General features: G+C 41.3%; 2 protein-coding genes across 3 annotated transcripts; one reads left to right on the top strand and one right to left on the bottom strand.

Annotated features, from left to right (window-relative positions):
• brf2 (BRF2 RNA polymerase III transcription initiation factor subunit) lies at positions 1-4,411 on the top strand. 2 transcript variants are annotated; one of them, XM_034602983.1, is made up of 5 exons: positions 1-300; positions 1,631-1,690; positions 1,797-2,118; positions 2,650-3,502; positions 3,550-4,411. In XM_034602983.1, the coding sequence occupies exons 1-4, from the start codon at positions 153-155 to the stop codon at positions 3,467-3,469; spliced, it is 1,350 nt and encodes a 449-aa protein (XP_034458874.1). In that variant the 5' UTR covers positions 1-152; the 3' UTR covers positions 3,470-3,502; positions 3,550-4,411. The 2 variants fall into 2 exon arrangements, with proteins under 2 accessions (XP_034458874.1, XP_034458873.1); XM_034602982.1 differs by having other exon boundaries at positions 2,650-4,411.
• A 1,938-nt stretch (positions 4,412-6,349) lies between these two features.
• Positions 6,350-12,341, bottom strand: prlhr2b (prolactin releasing hormone receptor 2b). Its single transcript, XM_034602984.1, has 3 exons — positions 12,196-12,341; positions 8,723-9,189; positions 6,350-7,028 (listed from the first exon to the last, which is right to left on the bottom strand). Exons 2-3 carry the CDS (start codon positions 9,169-9,171, stop codon positions 6,395-6,397), a joined length of 1,083 nt encoding a protein of 360 aa, XP_034458875.1. The 5' UTR covers positions 9,172-9,189; positions 12,196-12,341; the 3' UTR covers positions 6,350-6,394.
• Between the last annotated feature and the right edge of the window lie 5,695 nt (positions 12,342-18,036).

The following is an 18,036-nucleotide window of genomic DNA, read 5'->3' on the forward strand; positions in this document are numbered from 1 at the left end:
CCTCCCTCTCCAGACCTGCAGCTGAGTTCACTTGCTGTTCGTTTAGTTTAGAGTCTGTTTGTTTCTCTGGTGACGGTTGAGACCAATTCAACACCAGTCACATGTCTTCTTTAAACCTTTAATTCTTTATAAAGCGTCAGTTGATCCAGACGATGCCCCGGCCGGGTCTGCGCTGCCCGGGCTGCGGCTCCTCCAACATCATCGACGATGACCTGCACTGTCAGACCCAGCTGGTGTGCGTGGACTGCGGGGCGGTGGTGTCCGAGGGGTCGCTGGTCAATGATGTGGTCGGAGGAGCAGGTACGAACAGTGACGGTGACACGTCAGGAATCCTTCACCTCCATTGATCACACAGCTACGTGGACTTGTTCTGTTAGATTATTGATTTGTATCACACTACCCCAGCCCCTACCTCCAAACTACAGCTCTTACTGAATCCTTCCAATGCAAACATGCAGCTGACACTTTCTGTAGGAATCTCACCTTTTTCTTCTGTAAATACTTTTGTCAAAAACAGTTTTCTCCTAAATAAACTTGTGACAAAATGCCACTGATGCATTGGATTGTTCTCAGGCAATTAAGAAGTCCAGTGTCTAGACTAGATTCACGTTTGGGTTGATTTATGATTTCTGCAGCTTCTCTTCCTGCTCTGGTAAAAAGAAACCATGTCCCTTCCTGGTGCTTCACCAGACACCTGCTACCTCTATTCTAAATCCTTCTTGCTCTGGTGCTTAATTCCCACGAGTGTCTACAAATATAAATGCAAAAATAACAAATACTAATCAAACTAATGAAACAGCTCCTACGTCTTCTTTCATATTACAACTGCTGCTCACTTCCCGTTGATGTACTTTACATAACGTCTCATGATGTACGTTTGCACTCTCGTTCCATTTTATTTTGATGGTGGTTCTCACAATACGTAAAAGCAAATGTACTTTTTATATGTATTTCAAGAACACCTGAGTATGTTAAATATGGGGGAAACCCTTGTGAAATACAATCTGAAGACAGTTAAAGTAGATCCAATCAGATTGCAGTTTATTAGGAACAGCTAGTTAAGTTTGATATAGAAAGAATATAATAAATTGTCCTTTTAGAAGGTTAAAATGTATGTGGGGGTGATGTGGTCAAAAATTATATAAAGATAAAGATGTTAATATCAGTCGATATGGATAATCATCATGATAAATGTCACATTATTTATTTTATGTTAAAAAGACTTTTGGCAAAGAAACTCTTGATCCAGCCTAAATTCAATAACACCTGTTTTTGTCTAGAGTCTGGAAGAACAACACTGTGAACTAAAATCTGAAGACAGACATGTTTTTTGTACGCTAGATCCACTCGGATTGCAGTTTATCAGGAACCCTTAGCTAAAGCAACCAGGTATACACCCGGGTGAACGTGCAAAGTGGCTTGTGAGGTGAGAGAGCCTCTCAGCTTTCATGACGTCAGAAGTGACGCACGAGGGGAAAAAAACAGGGACAAACTCTTCGTGCAATAGGAAAAGAGTCAATTGCATTTATTAATGGGTTTACCTGTCATTTAAAAACCCTTATACTGGCTAATTTTGGTGTAAAATGTTATATTTGATCACACTGGTATTGACTCTTTGCTCATTTCACAGATGTCAGCTACAGCCAAACCACAGCCGTGGCCAGAAAACCATGTCCAAACCTGCTATACGGTGAGACCTTCTCCCTGAGAGGACTTTTGTTTATTATGACGCAGCAACTTCCTCTGTATAACTGAGCCTGCTGCTCCCACATGCTCATTCTCATATATAATTACAGGTGTACAGCGTGTGAGAGCAATATGTCGGACTCTAAGGGTCAACCATGAAATCGAGACTCTCTCACAGACCAATTTCACGCAGGCCTATCAGCATGAACATTTCATCAACGTGAGCCTCCAGAGGAAGGAAGTTCTCGCTGGCTGCTGTGTGCTTGTTAGCTGCAGACTGCTGAACTGGCCCATCACCATGGGAACCATCAGCTGCCTGCTGGATGCCGACCCGATGGTGGTGGGAGCAATTTATAAAGAAATGGTCCAGACTCTCAACATCACGGCTCCGACAATAAACATCACTGATGTAATGGAGGCCCACAGTCAGGAGTAAGTGAAGTACAGTTTTCTGAAAGTTAACAATGATGTATATATAATATAGATCAAAAAGACTGTTTTCTTACTTTGAATATTAGCCACGGATAAATATCCATTAATTCCAAGCACAGACTGTATTTAAAGATGGACGACATTAAAAAGCTCCTCAAAAGTGAAGCCAATTCATCTTGATCACCCCCCGGTGGCTGGCTGCAGTATAGCTCATGTTCTCTGTTACACAGATGAATGACAGTTTAAATAGAAAACGAACTGGTAATTGAACTAACATTGAGGAGTGTTGTACATTTTTATGACTCAGGCCATAGCTTTAATGTTTATTACAAACTTTCATGATTGGACGGGGATGTTCTCGTTAATATATATTTTCCTTGAGTTGATCTTACTGAAATAATGGCTCTGCTGCTTCACCTGAGAGAGACTAGGTGGAATGAACAAACATCTGTGCTCTAACTAATACTACACCACTGCTTTAATCTCACGTGTACGTCTAACATGCACTGCGAATGTTTCTCTTTCTCTCAGGTATAAAATTAGCCCTCTTCACGCTCCTGAAGAATTGGCCGCAGACCCTAAGCAGTTGAACAAGCGAGCAGTGGCTCTTGTGGAGCTGGCAGCGGATACCTGGATCGTTACTGGCCGTCAGCCCGTCCCCATCATGATGTCGGCAATCTATTTGAGTTGGCAGTCGCTGAAACCCACCAAGCAGCGGCTGAAACTCACTCTGGAAAAATTCTGTAAGATTGCCAAAGTGAATAAGCACAAGGTTGCCTTGAAGAGAGTAACTGAGATGAAGGAGGTGCTGTGTAAGCTGGGCAAGGAACTCCCCTGGATCAGGGAGGACGTGACTCCAGAGAACGTGGTTAAACATGTGGAGGATATTCTGCAGCACAGGTTCGCCCTGCTAAGGAGGGCTCTGAGAACCCATGAGGAAACTCGGCTGGAGGAGGGTCGGACCAGCTGTGAGGACTCTGTAAATGAGAAGAGCGCTCCATCTGAAATCCCAAATTCCTCCTCTGTGGAACGATGCGAAGTAAGATCTGATATGTCCGAGCAACCAGGAGACGGAGATGATAATCCATGCACGGCGCCTGAGCCCCTCGGAGGCACTCAGGGGAACCAAGAGCCAAACTGGGGGAAGAGAGCGCTGTTTGCTCCCCCGTGTGTGGTTCACCCCAAGAAGAGGAGAGCGCCACATCCAGAGTCCAAAGAAGTAACTGGTGATGAAGAAATCTGCGACATTGAAATTGACTCATACATTCGCACGCCTCGAGAAGTGAGAGACTTCGCCCGAATGCAGGAGATGTTGTCTGAAAAAGAGACCAATGCAAATGTTTCTCATTGATATTTTGTTAATAAAATGTTGCCTCAACATTTTTTTATGTAGTTTTATTTATTATTACCTCTGCCAAAGAATTTCTTCAGTTTTATAGAAGTGTGCCATACAGGTCAGGGAGGAACCCAATTCAATTTTGTTGCAGATTCGGATCAGGAGACAGGAATGTTTTTCCTATCTTACATTGTGAGATAGGGAGTCGTTTGATTTTTTTTAACATATCTGGGAATAATTTATGGATCTTGATGGAAAAAAAAATAATGAGTGTGTACTGCAGTTTGATTGAATCAACTGAGTGCTCTACTATTTTGATTATTTGCTTATATTTCGTTCACCTTAAAATATAATGGTTAGAGGACCTATCTATCATGTGATGAGCGATCAAGGGAAACTCGCTGTGAGACGCTGTTCATTCTAAAGAAATATCATACAGGAAGGGGCTGAGTTGGAATATCATCAATGGTGCTTGCTGTCGTTTTGCACATTTATGACAACTTGTATTTGACATTTTGAAATGTCACATAAGGACATCTTGGTTTTAAGTAAAATAATTAAAGATGGTGGAAATCCATTTAGTTAAATATCAGTTTCAGAGTGCTGGTATTGTGAATGTGGGCTTAATGTCACCCTCATGGCTGAGTGGACATTTGAATAGAACACTCTGTTAGAAATCGAAACAATTTTTTTTTCTTGTTTTCACGCAAACCCAGGACGTGCAACACCAACTGTTGAATGTCGATGTCCAATAACGCTGTGTAAACTCCAATAGAATGTTATAATGCGATTATGATGTAAACATGTAGACATAATGTGACTAAAGTCGGAGTATGACTTTATTCAGGTTAAGGAAATCAGAAAATTCTGACTATTGTGTTAATAAGGTTAATATGAGAGTATTGGTGTTTTGGTTACTGATGCAGTAAAAGTAAGAACGTGAAATACTAAAAGTGACGTGAGGTTTCACAACTTTGCTCTCACTTCTTCTCACTTCTTGAAGAAATTCAACTGCAATGAACAGAAACAGAGTTATGTTAAATCTGTATTAATTGTTTAACTAAAGAATACACACACCACACGTCTACAGGAAGCGTCCATGAATACATCAAACACGCCGAATGTCAGAATCAGGCCTGTAGTTGATATGCAGAGACCACCTCTGTCCTCCCTGTTATTTAATTAGTAGATATAATCTGTGACCACATCGGTCATAATTTCCTTCTGTCTTCTGTCATCATGCAGCTACATTGATTTGAAGCAGAGAGGTCGTCTGGCCTTTTTATTCACAGTGTGTGGTAACACAGCCCACGTCAAATAACTTTGTAGCATGTAACATCACAAAGAATATATATACTTAAAAAGCACTGTACGCTGTATGTACCCAAAGCCATTGGTTTGCAGAGTAAATGATGATAAGGAAAGAGCAACTATAACGACAATGGTTTAATCACTTCAGTGACCGTAGCACTTCAATCCTGTTGAATTCATACAGGTGCAACAAGACCTCCGCCGTCCACCTCCACTCCTACAGTGAGTCAGAAGGACGTGTACACGTAGAGAATACAGACCAGCACAAAGAACACATAGGCAACCACCACACTTCAAATTCTACAGCCATTTTTACAAGCCAGCTATATAAGCTATTGGAAATAATTAGATAAATTATACAGCGAGGTGCTTATTCAACCTCTGGCTTTTCATAAAATTAGAGCCCTGGGGGCGCAAGTTCATGATGATAATTTATTCCATGGGGCTCTAAAGGCAGAGCACCACATTATTAGATCTGACACCAGTGCCCTGGTGTGAAACAAACTCATCTGCTGTGACCACTCCAAACTAGATCTGAACTCATTTGCTTTTCATATATTCATCTTAACTATGTTCATCGCGCTTGACCTTTATCTGGCATTTCTAGGTCATAGAATTTAGATTAGAATCCTCGTTCGTTTGTTAGCATAAAGATGAGTCCCTCAAGAGGACAGTATCTCGTTCTTACAGATCATTCCATAAACAGACGGTTACATGAACAGTAGCCTACATATACATTACAATGTGTCACATTAAATATTGAAAGAGCAATCTTAGATATTTTAAGCCTTTACATCACTAACGTTTTCCCAGAAGAGAAACCTATGATAAACATGTATCTGTAAGTCCATGGATGGATGGATGGATCAAAGGGTCATCCCAAGTTTGGCCCAGGGTTGACCCTCCTTGAAGTTTGGTGTGGTTTCCAGAGGATGATCCCAAACACCTTTGTAGGCCTTTTTCCCATCCTGATGTTGGTGACCTCTGACACCATTATTGGAAATTATTTTAATACCCAACACCATAGTCCAGGACAAGTTATCTTATCAATAAATGACCTGATTTCTATTGAATCTGCTGCAGTGCCTCCCAGAGAATCGGTTAAAATAGTCCTAGCCGCCCATTGAACTTTCATTTACAGTAGTGACCCTATGTCTATTCATTTTTGTAAAAGAAATCTCAAAGTTCAAGTTTCAGTTTGTCATGAAATTTACTTGGCACACACGTGATTCCCAGAGGATGAACCCTTAGCAGGTTGTAATATGTATGAGATTTATCCTATAGCAGCAACCTTGTGGAAAATAATCAACTTTTTTATACAATTGGATCTGGATGGTGTTGATATTTCGAGTCATTCATGGCCCACAGAGGATTAACAATCCCTTCTTTTCTTCTGTCCGGGGTAACATTTCTTCTTCGTCATTTTATTTTTCTAACGAAATTGACTGAACCCTTTCACACTCCCCAGAAAAGTGGCCTCCCTTCAAGAGCCATCCTGGCCAATATATCGTGTTTGTACACAACGTAAGAATCAATGTACTGCCAGTAAAACATGTCTTGTGGATATTAACAGTGGCCACAGGATGAACTCCATTAATTCTTTACCACACCAACATTTTCAGCAATCGATTACAAGACTACACTGGCTGCACAGTGATTGGCGGGCACTCCAATACGATGGCGGCACTTGAACATCTTCCGCAGCTCGGTGCGGAAGCGGTCGTGTAGCCATGCGTAGAGGAAAGGGTTACAACAAGAGGAGCTCATGGCGCACAGGTGGCACAGCAGTTGTATGAGTAAAAAGTAGCGCTTGTTAATGAGGTGAATGTCAACGTCTCGCAGCACGTTGAACACGTGAATCGGGAGCCAGCACACGGCAAAGGCAGACACCAGGAGTGCGACCAAGCGAAAGATCTTCCTCTTACGAGCCTGCTGAGCCCCTGCCTGGCCTTGTGTCCTGTGGCCCGGTGCAACACAGTTCCTCAGTTTGACAGTGATGCACAGATAAGAGATGAAGACGGCCGACAGCGGCAGGACATATGTGACCAGCAGGGTGCTGTATGCATAAGCGCGTCTTTCTTTCTCTTGTCCCAACCAGAACTCCTCACAGATGGTGAAGCCTTCCTCTTTGAATTCCACGTGGTAGGTGTGGGTCACTGCCGGAGCCACCAGCCCGCAGGACAGCAGCCAGATGCCAGTGAGGACAGAGGCACAGGTGGCCACTGAGGTGCGCTTCTTCAGGGGATGAACGGTTGCGTAATATCTGCAATAGAAAGGAACAAGAAACAGCATTAGAGGATAATAATGGCACAAACTAATCCAAGGTTAACACTTGAATGGTACTGAGTAGAGTGCAAACCTCAAGGCCCTCAAATGAAACCACATTTCAATTCACTCGATCTGGATTAGCCTCAAATTGTATGCACTTATAAATATCCCTCCCATAAACATATCATTTCTTTCATCAAGATCAATGAATTATTCTCAAAAATAATTGATGAAGATTTTGAAAAATGCTCCAATATTAACAAAGGTGAGTCCAACAAATCTCATGGAAATCCATCCAGTGGTTTTGTGTAATCTTTCTTACAGACAAGCAAACATGGGATGCAAACATACCCTCCTAATAATGCATTATTTATTATTATTATTATTATTATTAATATGATTAAATGATTTACCATCATAACTCCTGCAACACAATCTCAATAGAACTTCAAATCCCTATTAGATCACTAGATTACTCAATGTATAAATATTATTAGCTCTCAACCTGATACTTTACTATGTATTACATGACAGTTATGACAGAGCAGACCAAGAAGAAACAGAGGAAAATAATTTATGATAAAGTGACAGTGGAGCAATAATAACACACAGATTCTCTTTGAAAGCAAAACCAAGGTGAGTTTTTTTGACAAGTGAAATCCTCACGTCCTTGATCCGCAGCTGTAGAGGGACAGAAACCAACAAGAAGCTTTATACTGCAGGCTCTTTAATTTATTTTTCTTTCCTTTACGCAGTGAGCAGCAGCTAGTCTGTGGATTACTGGGGGCTCTATGAGGGGACGTGTCAGTTGAGCCCACACCTGATCCTTCCTTTTTGTGCTCAGAGTACAAAGCAGGATCATTTGATTTGTGATTTTGTTCCTATTTGGTAAAAAACTGCTGCAGGTCTTTTACATTTCATCTTAAAGTTTCACTCATGCAGCTACGTAGGGTTAAATTCAATTATGCCTCAGTAATTAATCATGAGCGATGAATCTTTAATGTAAAAAGTAAGTACGTTTTAACCAGTCTCCCTAATTTCTAAATGTAAATGATGAATGATTGCTAATGCTCACACTTAGTCGTTTAATTTCTGCTTGGCAATTATACTCCACTCACTTAGAATGGTGTGTAAATTGATTATATAGAGAGGGAATTCATTTTATGTTATATGGCCTATTCAATCAGGAAGGTCTCTTGAGATTTAAATAGTTTTTTTTAAGAATTTCTTGGAGAAACACAAACCAGCACATACACTAAACTGCGAAGAGAGCTTAAAGGTTCAGTGTGTAGAATGTAGTGACATCTAGTGGTGAAGTTGCATGTTGCAGCTGAATACCCCTCACCTCACCCTCCCCTTCAATACACGAAAGAGAACCTGTCGTAGCCTTCAGTTGTCATAAAAACTCAAAAGGTGTTAAGTTTGTCCAGCCTGGGCTACTGTTAAAAACATGGCGGCCTCAGTAGAGAGGACCCGCTCCTGATGTCAAGAAAAAGTATTTAAATATAAAAAGCTGATTCTAGGGTAAAATCAAACAATTTAGATGAAACACACGAGAAAACATCACTAGCATTATATTATATTCAATTTCTGCCAATAGATCCTTTTCAACTAGATCTTACACACTGAAACTCTAGGAAAAATAAGAGGGACTGAACATTTGAGTGGCAGAATTCCTCATCCACCCACCTGTCCACCGCGATAGCTGTGAGTGTGAAGACTGAAACGTAGACGGTGACCGGTTGGACGAGGAACACCAGATAACACATCGAGCGGCCAAACACCCAACCGTGTGGATTGAAGGCGTAGGCGAGTGTGAAGGGGACACAAGTCACACACATGAGCATGTCGGAGAAGGCCAGGTTGCCGATGAAGAAGTTGGTGACACTGTGCATCTTTCGGGTTCGGCAGATGACATAGAGGAGCAGGTAATTGCCGAAGACGCCCACCACCACCACCAGCACGTAGCAGGGGATAATGAGGGACTTGAACTTCTGCAGCAGGGCCACATCTGCAAACTGGGAGGTGTGATTAGTGGAGTTGCTCTGCACCGCAACCTCGTAAATGTGTCCCTCCATCTGCTCTCCTGACACAGATGGTTGTGTGACTCCGGCCGAGCCACTGTGGTGCTCCCCCATGGTCTGTCTGTTCCTGCACTGTTCAAAACACAGTTTACAATGCGGCAGCACATTAATAACATCTGTAATGAGAACAGGTCACAACATGGATGTAAGTGGAAGGCCATTACTGAGTGTCCATGCTTTTACCGACACAGCGAGAGGCAAAGAGCACATTATTAAAAGGTTTATGATTATGAATGTTGAGAACATCGACTGGTCTCGATGACCCTGAGGTTTCAGTGTGAATCTTGGCTTTTCTCTCAGACACATCTAAATGGACAAAGGGACGTCGTCAACAAAACGTTTCTGAGCCACATTTTATCCTTTATTTATCTTGTTCACTTATTTTTTTCGTTGCCTCCACCAAGGGTTATGTTTATTCATCTACCCGTTTGTTTGTTAGTTGGTTTGTATTTTTGCTTGTTGATGATGACGGCTGGACGGATTTCCATCAAACTCGGTGGAAGGATGCAACGTGGTTTAGGAAAGAATTCGTTAAATATTGGTGCAAATATTTTTCGAGAATAAATCATGGATTTTGGTTATAAAAATAGCAGTAAATCCATTTATCAAGGCATGGGTTCTGTACTGTTGTTATGCTGTCATGTTCCAAAATGTGTATGTCCCGCAAGTGGTTTCATCTTCTTCTTCTTCTATTTCTTTTTCTTCTCTGCTTATTATCTTCTTAATATCTTCTTATCATGTTATCATATAGCCTCTTAATCTCTCATCTGATGTTCAATAAAAGGACTAACGTCACTCCACTGCTTATTGAAGTCACTTTGTCTTATTGAACAGATTCAGTCCATAATGCTCACTAAGAGGTGAAGCTGTAGTGATGTTCCTTGGCTGCAAAGTCGCTTTGGATAAAAGCTGTATAAATGTAACTGAATGAAATTGTTGCTAAGAGCCAAGGTGAGCAGCCCTGTGTGTCACACCTCCTCCGCTGAAATGTGCATCTGGGAAATATCAAATCGCAGGGTTGTTGTCAACGTTTAGAGGTTGTACTGTTGTGTTTCAGTGTGATTAACTGAGGTGCCGACTGTATTCAGCACCTTTCAGCGTAATTCAACAAGACTGCGATGCTTTATCTTAATGCACCTCATTAAATAGTGGAAACATTTGTTACTTGAGGGTCATCGTCACTTGGAGGAGAACAATCAACAGACAAAATTAAAGGAAGGATAATTGCAACATAATATTCCCTTTGGAGTGAGATTTCCAAATATCTCTTCTCTCTCCTCAGAGCTTTAAACAGATTTTCAGTCCGGCTCGCCGGTGTAATGTTATACAACGTTAGTTTTTTATAATGATAAAGCAAGAATAAAACCTTTATAAAGGAAAGATGATGTGAAACTAAAGATTTGCTGGGTATTGTGGACATATTTTTCTTTTTTTTGTGACGGGCGAATGTAGAATTAATGTTACTTTTTAAGAAAGGCTGTGGCTCTGGGGGTAGAGCGGGTTGTCCATTAATCAGAAGCCCCCAGTTTTGCCCCTGAGGGCTTTGCCGGTGATGTGTGCGTGCATATGTCTGTGTGACAGAGTCGTGCAATATCTAGCAGCGCTGTGTGAATCTAGTGCAAAAGCTTTGAGTGGTTGTTACAGCTAGAAAAGTGAAATACAGTCCATTTACCACATCAATAGTTTACTCTTGTTCCTTTTACACACGCATTTTGTACATTTAGTTCCTGGTTCAGTGAAACGTTTCACATCATTTCTCTCACGTCAGACATCAGCTCGTTATAATAAACCATAATACCCCTGCAGTATAAATCAGTTTTACGAGCTTTTCCTACAATCAGCAGCTTGTTCGTGTTTAGAATTGTCCAATTAAGAGTAAGTCTGCTTATGATCACTGTTGCTCTGCGCTTATGTGCTTTATTTGCAATGTTTTGTGCCTAATGTCATCACCATTTTCAGACCTTTTCATCGGACCGTGTTGCGTAAGTTGTACCAGGATGCTGCACAGATAGAGACGCTGTGACACATTCTGCTAGTTAGTATAACTTAAATGTACAAAGTTGAACCTTGTGAGCTTCTCTCTAGAATATACGCGTCAGATGAGAAGACCGATCACGGACAGATTATGATAATATTCATGGACAGTGTGGAACAGAGATTTTATGTAGTCACAGGATTTTTTTTTCTCCGGCTTTCTGATTGTAACTGAAAAATGTGAAAATCACAGTTGAGAGTGCTTCAGACTAATTGCCAAATTAGCATGTACAGCGCATTAAGCACCGAACAGGTCAGTAAACTCAGATGATTTATTTGTATATGACTATAACCAGAAAAAGAAAATGGATTATAAATGACCTGCCATGTCGGAAAGGGCTTTCACGTACATGCAGAGAATATGATCAGTGTCTAAACGTTCACATTTTCCTTCTCATAAGCAACATATCTGCTTTTATTTTAAAGATGACTGAATATAACCAAACACCATGAGCTCTAACGTGATGGTATTTTATTAACTTAGATACGGCAGCCTGGGCAGGAAAAATTAATAAAAGTCGATGTAATTGTTGTTTCTTCCCCTGTGTTATTCCTGTGGGGATTTGTTCCCGTCCACTGATTCTGCACCTTCCTCAATAATCTGAGGACCACTTTCTCCACATTTATCTCCCACATTTTTATTTGCATAGTCTTACTTTATTATAGAAGCCTAGATAGCGTCCTCTAGATTGGATTAATGTCAATAGGCACATATCTTCCATCTGACCGTGCCTCAATACATTTACATAGATAAGCATATCCTGGGTATGAGCTAAAGACCTCCCTTAATGAGCCCCAACAATGTCACCTGCATCACATGCAACTGAAAAATCATTAAAATTCATAAACATGATGACCTTTAAGACGAGTGGATATTTTGCTCATTAGCACCGAATGATGGAAATGTGAAAAACAATATTTTCACTACTTTTTTTGTGGAAGAATTGCAGTCAAATAATCATATTGGCGGAAATATGCTGCCACTTCCCTGTGACAACATGAAAACAAAACATTAATAAACAGACACAGACAAAAGTCACTTACCTCTGCCTGTGTTTCGGGGAGTAAAGATGAGAGTGCGAGGAGCCGACCGTCCTTCAGCACCTCTCCACGGTGACTGAGCTGGAGCTGCTGCTGAGTTAGAGCACCGAGCGAGGGAGGGAGAAATGACAGCGAGCCAATAAGACGACAGAGACCCCAAAAAAGATTAATGAGCAGGTTGGACTCAACCACGATGCGTGATCTGGAGTTGGTCAGCGCAGCACAGATCGAGGGTGAAGACGGTGAAGGAGGTTATTGACTAGTTGTTGGCTGTTGTATTCACAGGTATAGGTTCCCAGTTGCCTGCTGAATTAAAACCACATTAAAGTGTTTTCAGATAGTGTGCATTGATCATTGATCGTGGAAGGAGCCTGTGAAAGTCTGTACCTGCTGTCCATTGATGTAAGTTGTGATTAAGATCAATAGAAAATGGTTAGTTTGAGCTGAACTAAAAATTCTTACCCCTTATGATAACTTATGATAGGGCCTTTGTCTCAAAACCTTGTTCCCAACTACATATATTTGGATTGCATGTGACAGGGACAGCATGTGGAGCTTCTTGCTCAAGAAAAGCTTTTTGAAAATGTCAACATTTTTACAGCATAATGCTCCAAACTCCCCCCTTGACAAGTGAGTGCTCGCATTAATTCCACTGTCCTCAAAGCCTCTCAGCATAAAAGGTTTTAAAGTCTACAGTAATTCAGTAATTCACAAAAGTACAAGGCTACGACATAGAATTTCTTTCGTTGAAAATAACAACATAATAGCCTTTTCATTGTAGATGCAGGATGAGTGATGGAAGTTAGGCGTCTTCCTTTGTAAATGGCATTGAGCTATAAATAAATATGCACCACACACAATAAGTCATCTGAGGTTTGCGCAATGTGCACACAATGTCAGAAAAGCAAAAATACGGCGCGTAAGCATCATTTTTCCATTTGGTCAATCTTAGAGACACAAACAAGGCTTTCTGGAAGCAGCAAACTGTTTCAACTGTAAATGGTGAATGGGCTGCAGTTGCAGTATATGGCAATTTTTATAAAACGTCCTTCACCCATTCACACACTCACACACCAGCAGCGGCTGAGCTGTTAAGGTGATGGCCTCTCCATCGGAAGCAGCTGAGGGGGTTCTTGCTGAAAAGCACTTTGGCAAGAGACTCGTGAACCACGGCCACTTGTAACTATGGGAAGAAAAAAAGAGCAAACCATATGTTTTTAAAAATAGAGGCTTCACTGTATTCTACCAACTCACAACAGGAGCAAAAACATCCACATTTCATAAAGAGCCTTGTGTTGTATTATGATGACAGTAATCAGCATTGTTTGGACTCTTCCTCCTGAAAACAGAAAAAGAGAGAATCCATTTATTCCCAGCAGGAATCAACAATCAACAGTAACATCGTTAATTCAGATTTAGACGGGAGCAAAGTAAGAAGCAGCGTGTTTATCTCGCAGTGATGAGCTTTCATTCAGTAAAGCAGGCGTGGATACACGAACCAGATGGATCTGCATGAGTGGGAGTAAAACGGGTGAAACTTCCCTTTAAAAGATGGGAAAATATATTGATGTGTTGATGCAAATACGTGGAGTGATCAGGGGATTCATTTTCCAAGTTGATTTTTTTAAAACTGCGTTTGCATGTGATAATTTTTAGTTTGACTTGTAATGACGATAATGTGGGTGTTCGGCAAATGACAAGAGGCGAGTTATGACATGTCTTTGGAGTATAACTGCTAAAACCTGTTATTATAATTTAACTGGATCTTTATTGTTGGCAGATGTTCCAACGACCTTGTTGGTCAAACTGTGGGGTTGGTGGAGATACGGCAGATTTATAGGTTGATAAATTCTAACCAGTGGCTTTATTGTTAGGTAAAATCCCTCTATTGATTCATTATAAATGAATCATAAGTCATTTAAAGACATTTTTTGTAGTTTAATTTGGGTCGAAAGGGCATACAGCAACAAATTCCCAAAGCGGTTTCACACAATCATGACAGTGCATACAAATTTCAGAGGAAAAGTGTGAGCGAGCTCAACACCCACCTCACACAGGACGTGGTGTGAGGAGACCCCCCCCACATGAGTTTTGCGGTTATTTCTGAGAAAATGGGATTTGCGTTCAACGTGTTTTGTTGACTGAGTCACGTCCTGATCTTTCTCATGCATTTAGAATGGAAGTTATGGAATGTACAGACTTCAGATCAGTACGTTATGTGTGTGTGTGTGTGTGTGTGTGTGTGTGTGTGTGTGTGTGTGTGTGTGTGTGTGTGTGTGTGTGTGTGTGTGTGTGTGTGTCCCTGTCTACAAGTACCTGGTACCATATTTGTATTCAATCTGTATTTTCTATACCCATAGCCTTATGTTCAAATAGTTGAATAGCTGAACTTTGGATTTCATTATGTTCAATGCCTCTTTTTCCCAGAGCCTGTTCCATTTGAATGTGTGTGTTATCAGCAGTTAGCAGTCTGTGAGTGAAGGGCTGAACGTCTCCCTGGAGCCTGTCCCTTAATCTAACCTTGGAATACCTCACACACTCTCTTTCTTTCTCTCCTTCACCAGGCATTTGTTCAGCTGTTTAATCCCGTGCGGAAAAGCAATTTTCTTTTTGTATATTTTCTGCCCTGCTTGTTGACGATGTCTAAAGCCTCCGATTTGGACTTTATACAAAATAATTCTATCTATCTATCTATCTATCTATCTATCTATCCATCCATCCATCCATCCATCCATCCATCTATTATTTTTATCCATCTCACTCTGAGAATCAGAAATTAGCAGCAGAACAAAATGCAGAAGAACGCAGCACGTGTGATGAAGAGCATCTCAGACGACACCATCTATTCTTGCTTCAGACAAAGCTTGTCATTTACATACCATAATGATCATTGTATTTAGAGTCCATATGAATGATTATAATTACATCTCATTTTATGGAAACCAGGAGCTCAAATTGGTTTTGAAGAAGCCTGCTGCTTTGTCTCTCTCTGCTAATTAAACGCTCTCAGAGAGACACATGTTTCTAGTGTAATTATAATTAACCCTCAATAGGACAAAGAAATTCTGAGTGTGTTACACTATTTAAGCTGAGGAAAAAAAAATTCTATCAAACAGCCTGTCCACCTGTTATGGAGGTAGATCTTTACATTTTAATTTTGATGAGCACTTTAAGCGAAGTGAAGCTGGAACTAGGGTGAAATATTCCTCTTAAGAATGTTCACCAGTTGTTTCGATTTCGTTTGCCACGTTGCTCTTAATGTCGAGTCAGAGCCGAGATATCATTTGCACATTTCCTTCAGCTTCCCCTGCCGTCTGACATGGACCCTGACCCTAACACGACAGTGACACTGAGGCTAAACAGAAAACTTGGCTGGTCATGTTCGATGCTGCTCTGTACCTTCTTCACAATCGCTGCGTGGGATTGATTTCCCTCGGCTCATCGGTTGTCACGTTCACCTTTGCTGTTGCAGCTGCTGCGTGCGGCGAAGGTTAATGTTAGCTCTGACTCTCGCCACCTTCCCTTTCTCTCTGCTGTCCCCTGTGATCAGAACAAAGGGCCGGTCCTCTGTCTGACACAGTTGTATGCCCCCCCCCCCCCCCGTTCACAACACCTTGATGGATGGGTTTTCATCCAGTATAACTTGTCACATATTTTACTACCTGAGTTTTCCCTTTGTGATCATGTTTCTGGCAGCGTCACCAGACTGTCCTCAGATGTCAGCAGTTAAATGAGGAGGAATAAAAAACAGTGAGTAATTAGAATGAGGCAGCCTGTTCCTATTTTGCTTGATGAAAATGCAAAAGAAATTTCAGCAGACAATCTGGCATTTTCTTTAATAAAAATGGCTGGAATAGCACTTGGTGGAGCTCACTTCTCCGCCGAGGCCCAACAGTTCCCTTAAATTCAATCAAGCTGCATTAAATTTCACTCACTCATAGATAGCACTTCTCTAAATGTGTTTTTTGATAAATTACTCCCTGGGAAAACAGTGAAAGTGTTGGAATAAGCCCTCGATGGTTTCTTTCCTGACCCACACCACGTTCTCCCACCAAGTTTCGTTATAATCCGTCAAGTGGTTTTGTGTCATCCTGCTAACTGACAGACAAACACAACACGCAGATAAAAATATAACCTCCAGGAAGTCGGTACTCCTAAAGATTTAGTCCCAGTAAAGATTGCAAAAAAAGAAAACGTTAGAAAAACTCATAAATTCAAGGCAACATATTGAACTAGATTTTCATGATGATAAAACTTCAAAGATTGAGTTCGTCTCGAGAATTACATACAATAAAAGTTGTACCAACTCAGATTAGATTGTACACAAGTCACAACCACCTATTCACAAATTGCATCAGTCACACAGCATGCAGACCGGAGGAGCCAGGAATCGAATCACTGACCTTCCGGTTAATGGACGACCCGCTCTACCTCCCGAGCCACAGTCTCCCACAATACGTTTATAACGAAAAAGAATTGATTATATACAAATGTTCAGATAAGGTCAATGGGCCTCAACAGAGTACAAACCAAAACGCTCAATCATCACATGAGGAGAACAGGAAAGAGAAACAGGCTCAACATGATTTTAAGAAAACCTCTGCAAAACTGGGAGTAGACCCCGTTCTAAACTTCATACTTTAATAAAATCAATAATATAGATGGTGATGCTTCCATCCTACAGGGAGCCACCATTTTATCCTAACTTTGTTAATACTGCATCATTGTAACTTCGCCAGGTTTGAGCTGAAAATTTAATTTTCTTTGACCTGACTGTGAAGCAGCTGTCGGATTTTGATCTTCTTTTTATCCTTTGCCGTTTTGATGATGTTGTGTTCTCAGCTTGTGTAGAAAAAACACCACATGTGTCCGTTGAGTTTAACGTCTGCTTCAGGACACGTCTGTTACTTCTGTTGCCATGGTAATATATGCAGCGTTATTGTGTTTATTCATGTATTGGTTGTTATTTATAAAGTGATGAAGAATTTATGAGAACAAACTGTCTCCCGGTGTTGTTCGGTACAATCCTTGAGTTATAAACTGTGGCTGTCGCATGCTGTCCCGTCTTTATCTTACACCGCCTTGTTGTCAAACAAAACAGAAAAGCTAAATAAACAGATGTTTAATTATTATAGCAAATAGCTCCAACAACCCATATCAGAAAATGTGTACTCTGCTAACTACAGCTGTGCAACTTAGAAAAAAGGCAAAAACCTCCCAGGAAACAAGCGATTGAGACAATGCCTCATCCTTTTCCGGTGTTTTTAGCAACTTCACAGACTCCTTGAAAACCTCTGAAAAGACTAAATGAGCCTCTCATGGTCACAGACAACAGCAGCCCCCCCCCCCCCAGAGGAGGACATTAACAGCTTCAGGGGGTCTGGTTCTCTAATATGGTGAACCATCCGTTTCCTGAGGGAGTAGTGATGCTGTGTGTGAAGAGCCTGCGGGGTGTGCTCTGCTGCAAAGCCTGAATTGTTTTTTATATTATAGTCTGTGTCACACCCAGGTTGATTGCAGGAGTCAGTCTCATGGTGTCCAAGGACGGCGGACGAACTTTCTACACGAAGTGAAACACAAGCTGCAGATGAGTCATGTTTTGCAGATGATTGAAAAGCACGACATTGAGCTCTGTGCTGTTCACCGACACATCCCGCTCCTGCGCTGCTGAGCTCACTGCTGCTGCAAACCAAACGTTCTCAGGAGCTATTCTGGTTCCACCAAGTGGTCACCTTGAGTACGAGCCGCTGCACGTTATTCCCTTGTTCTGTGATGGAGCTGCGAGTTTTGCATGAGCTATGGGACATCCTCCCTTAACTTGATTACATCCCGCTTTACTGCCTC

Source organism: Hippoglossus hippoglossus, chromosome 12 (genome assembly GCF_009819705.1).
Source record: "Hippoglossus hippoglossus isolate fHipHip1 chromosome 12, fHipHip1.pri, whole genome shotgun sequence".
In the NCBI taxonomy this organism is placed as follows: Eukaryota; Metazoa; Chordata; class Actinopteri; order Pleuronectiformes; family Pleuronectidae; genus Hippoglossus; species Hippoglossus hippoglossus.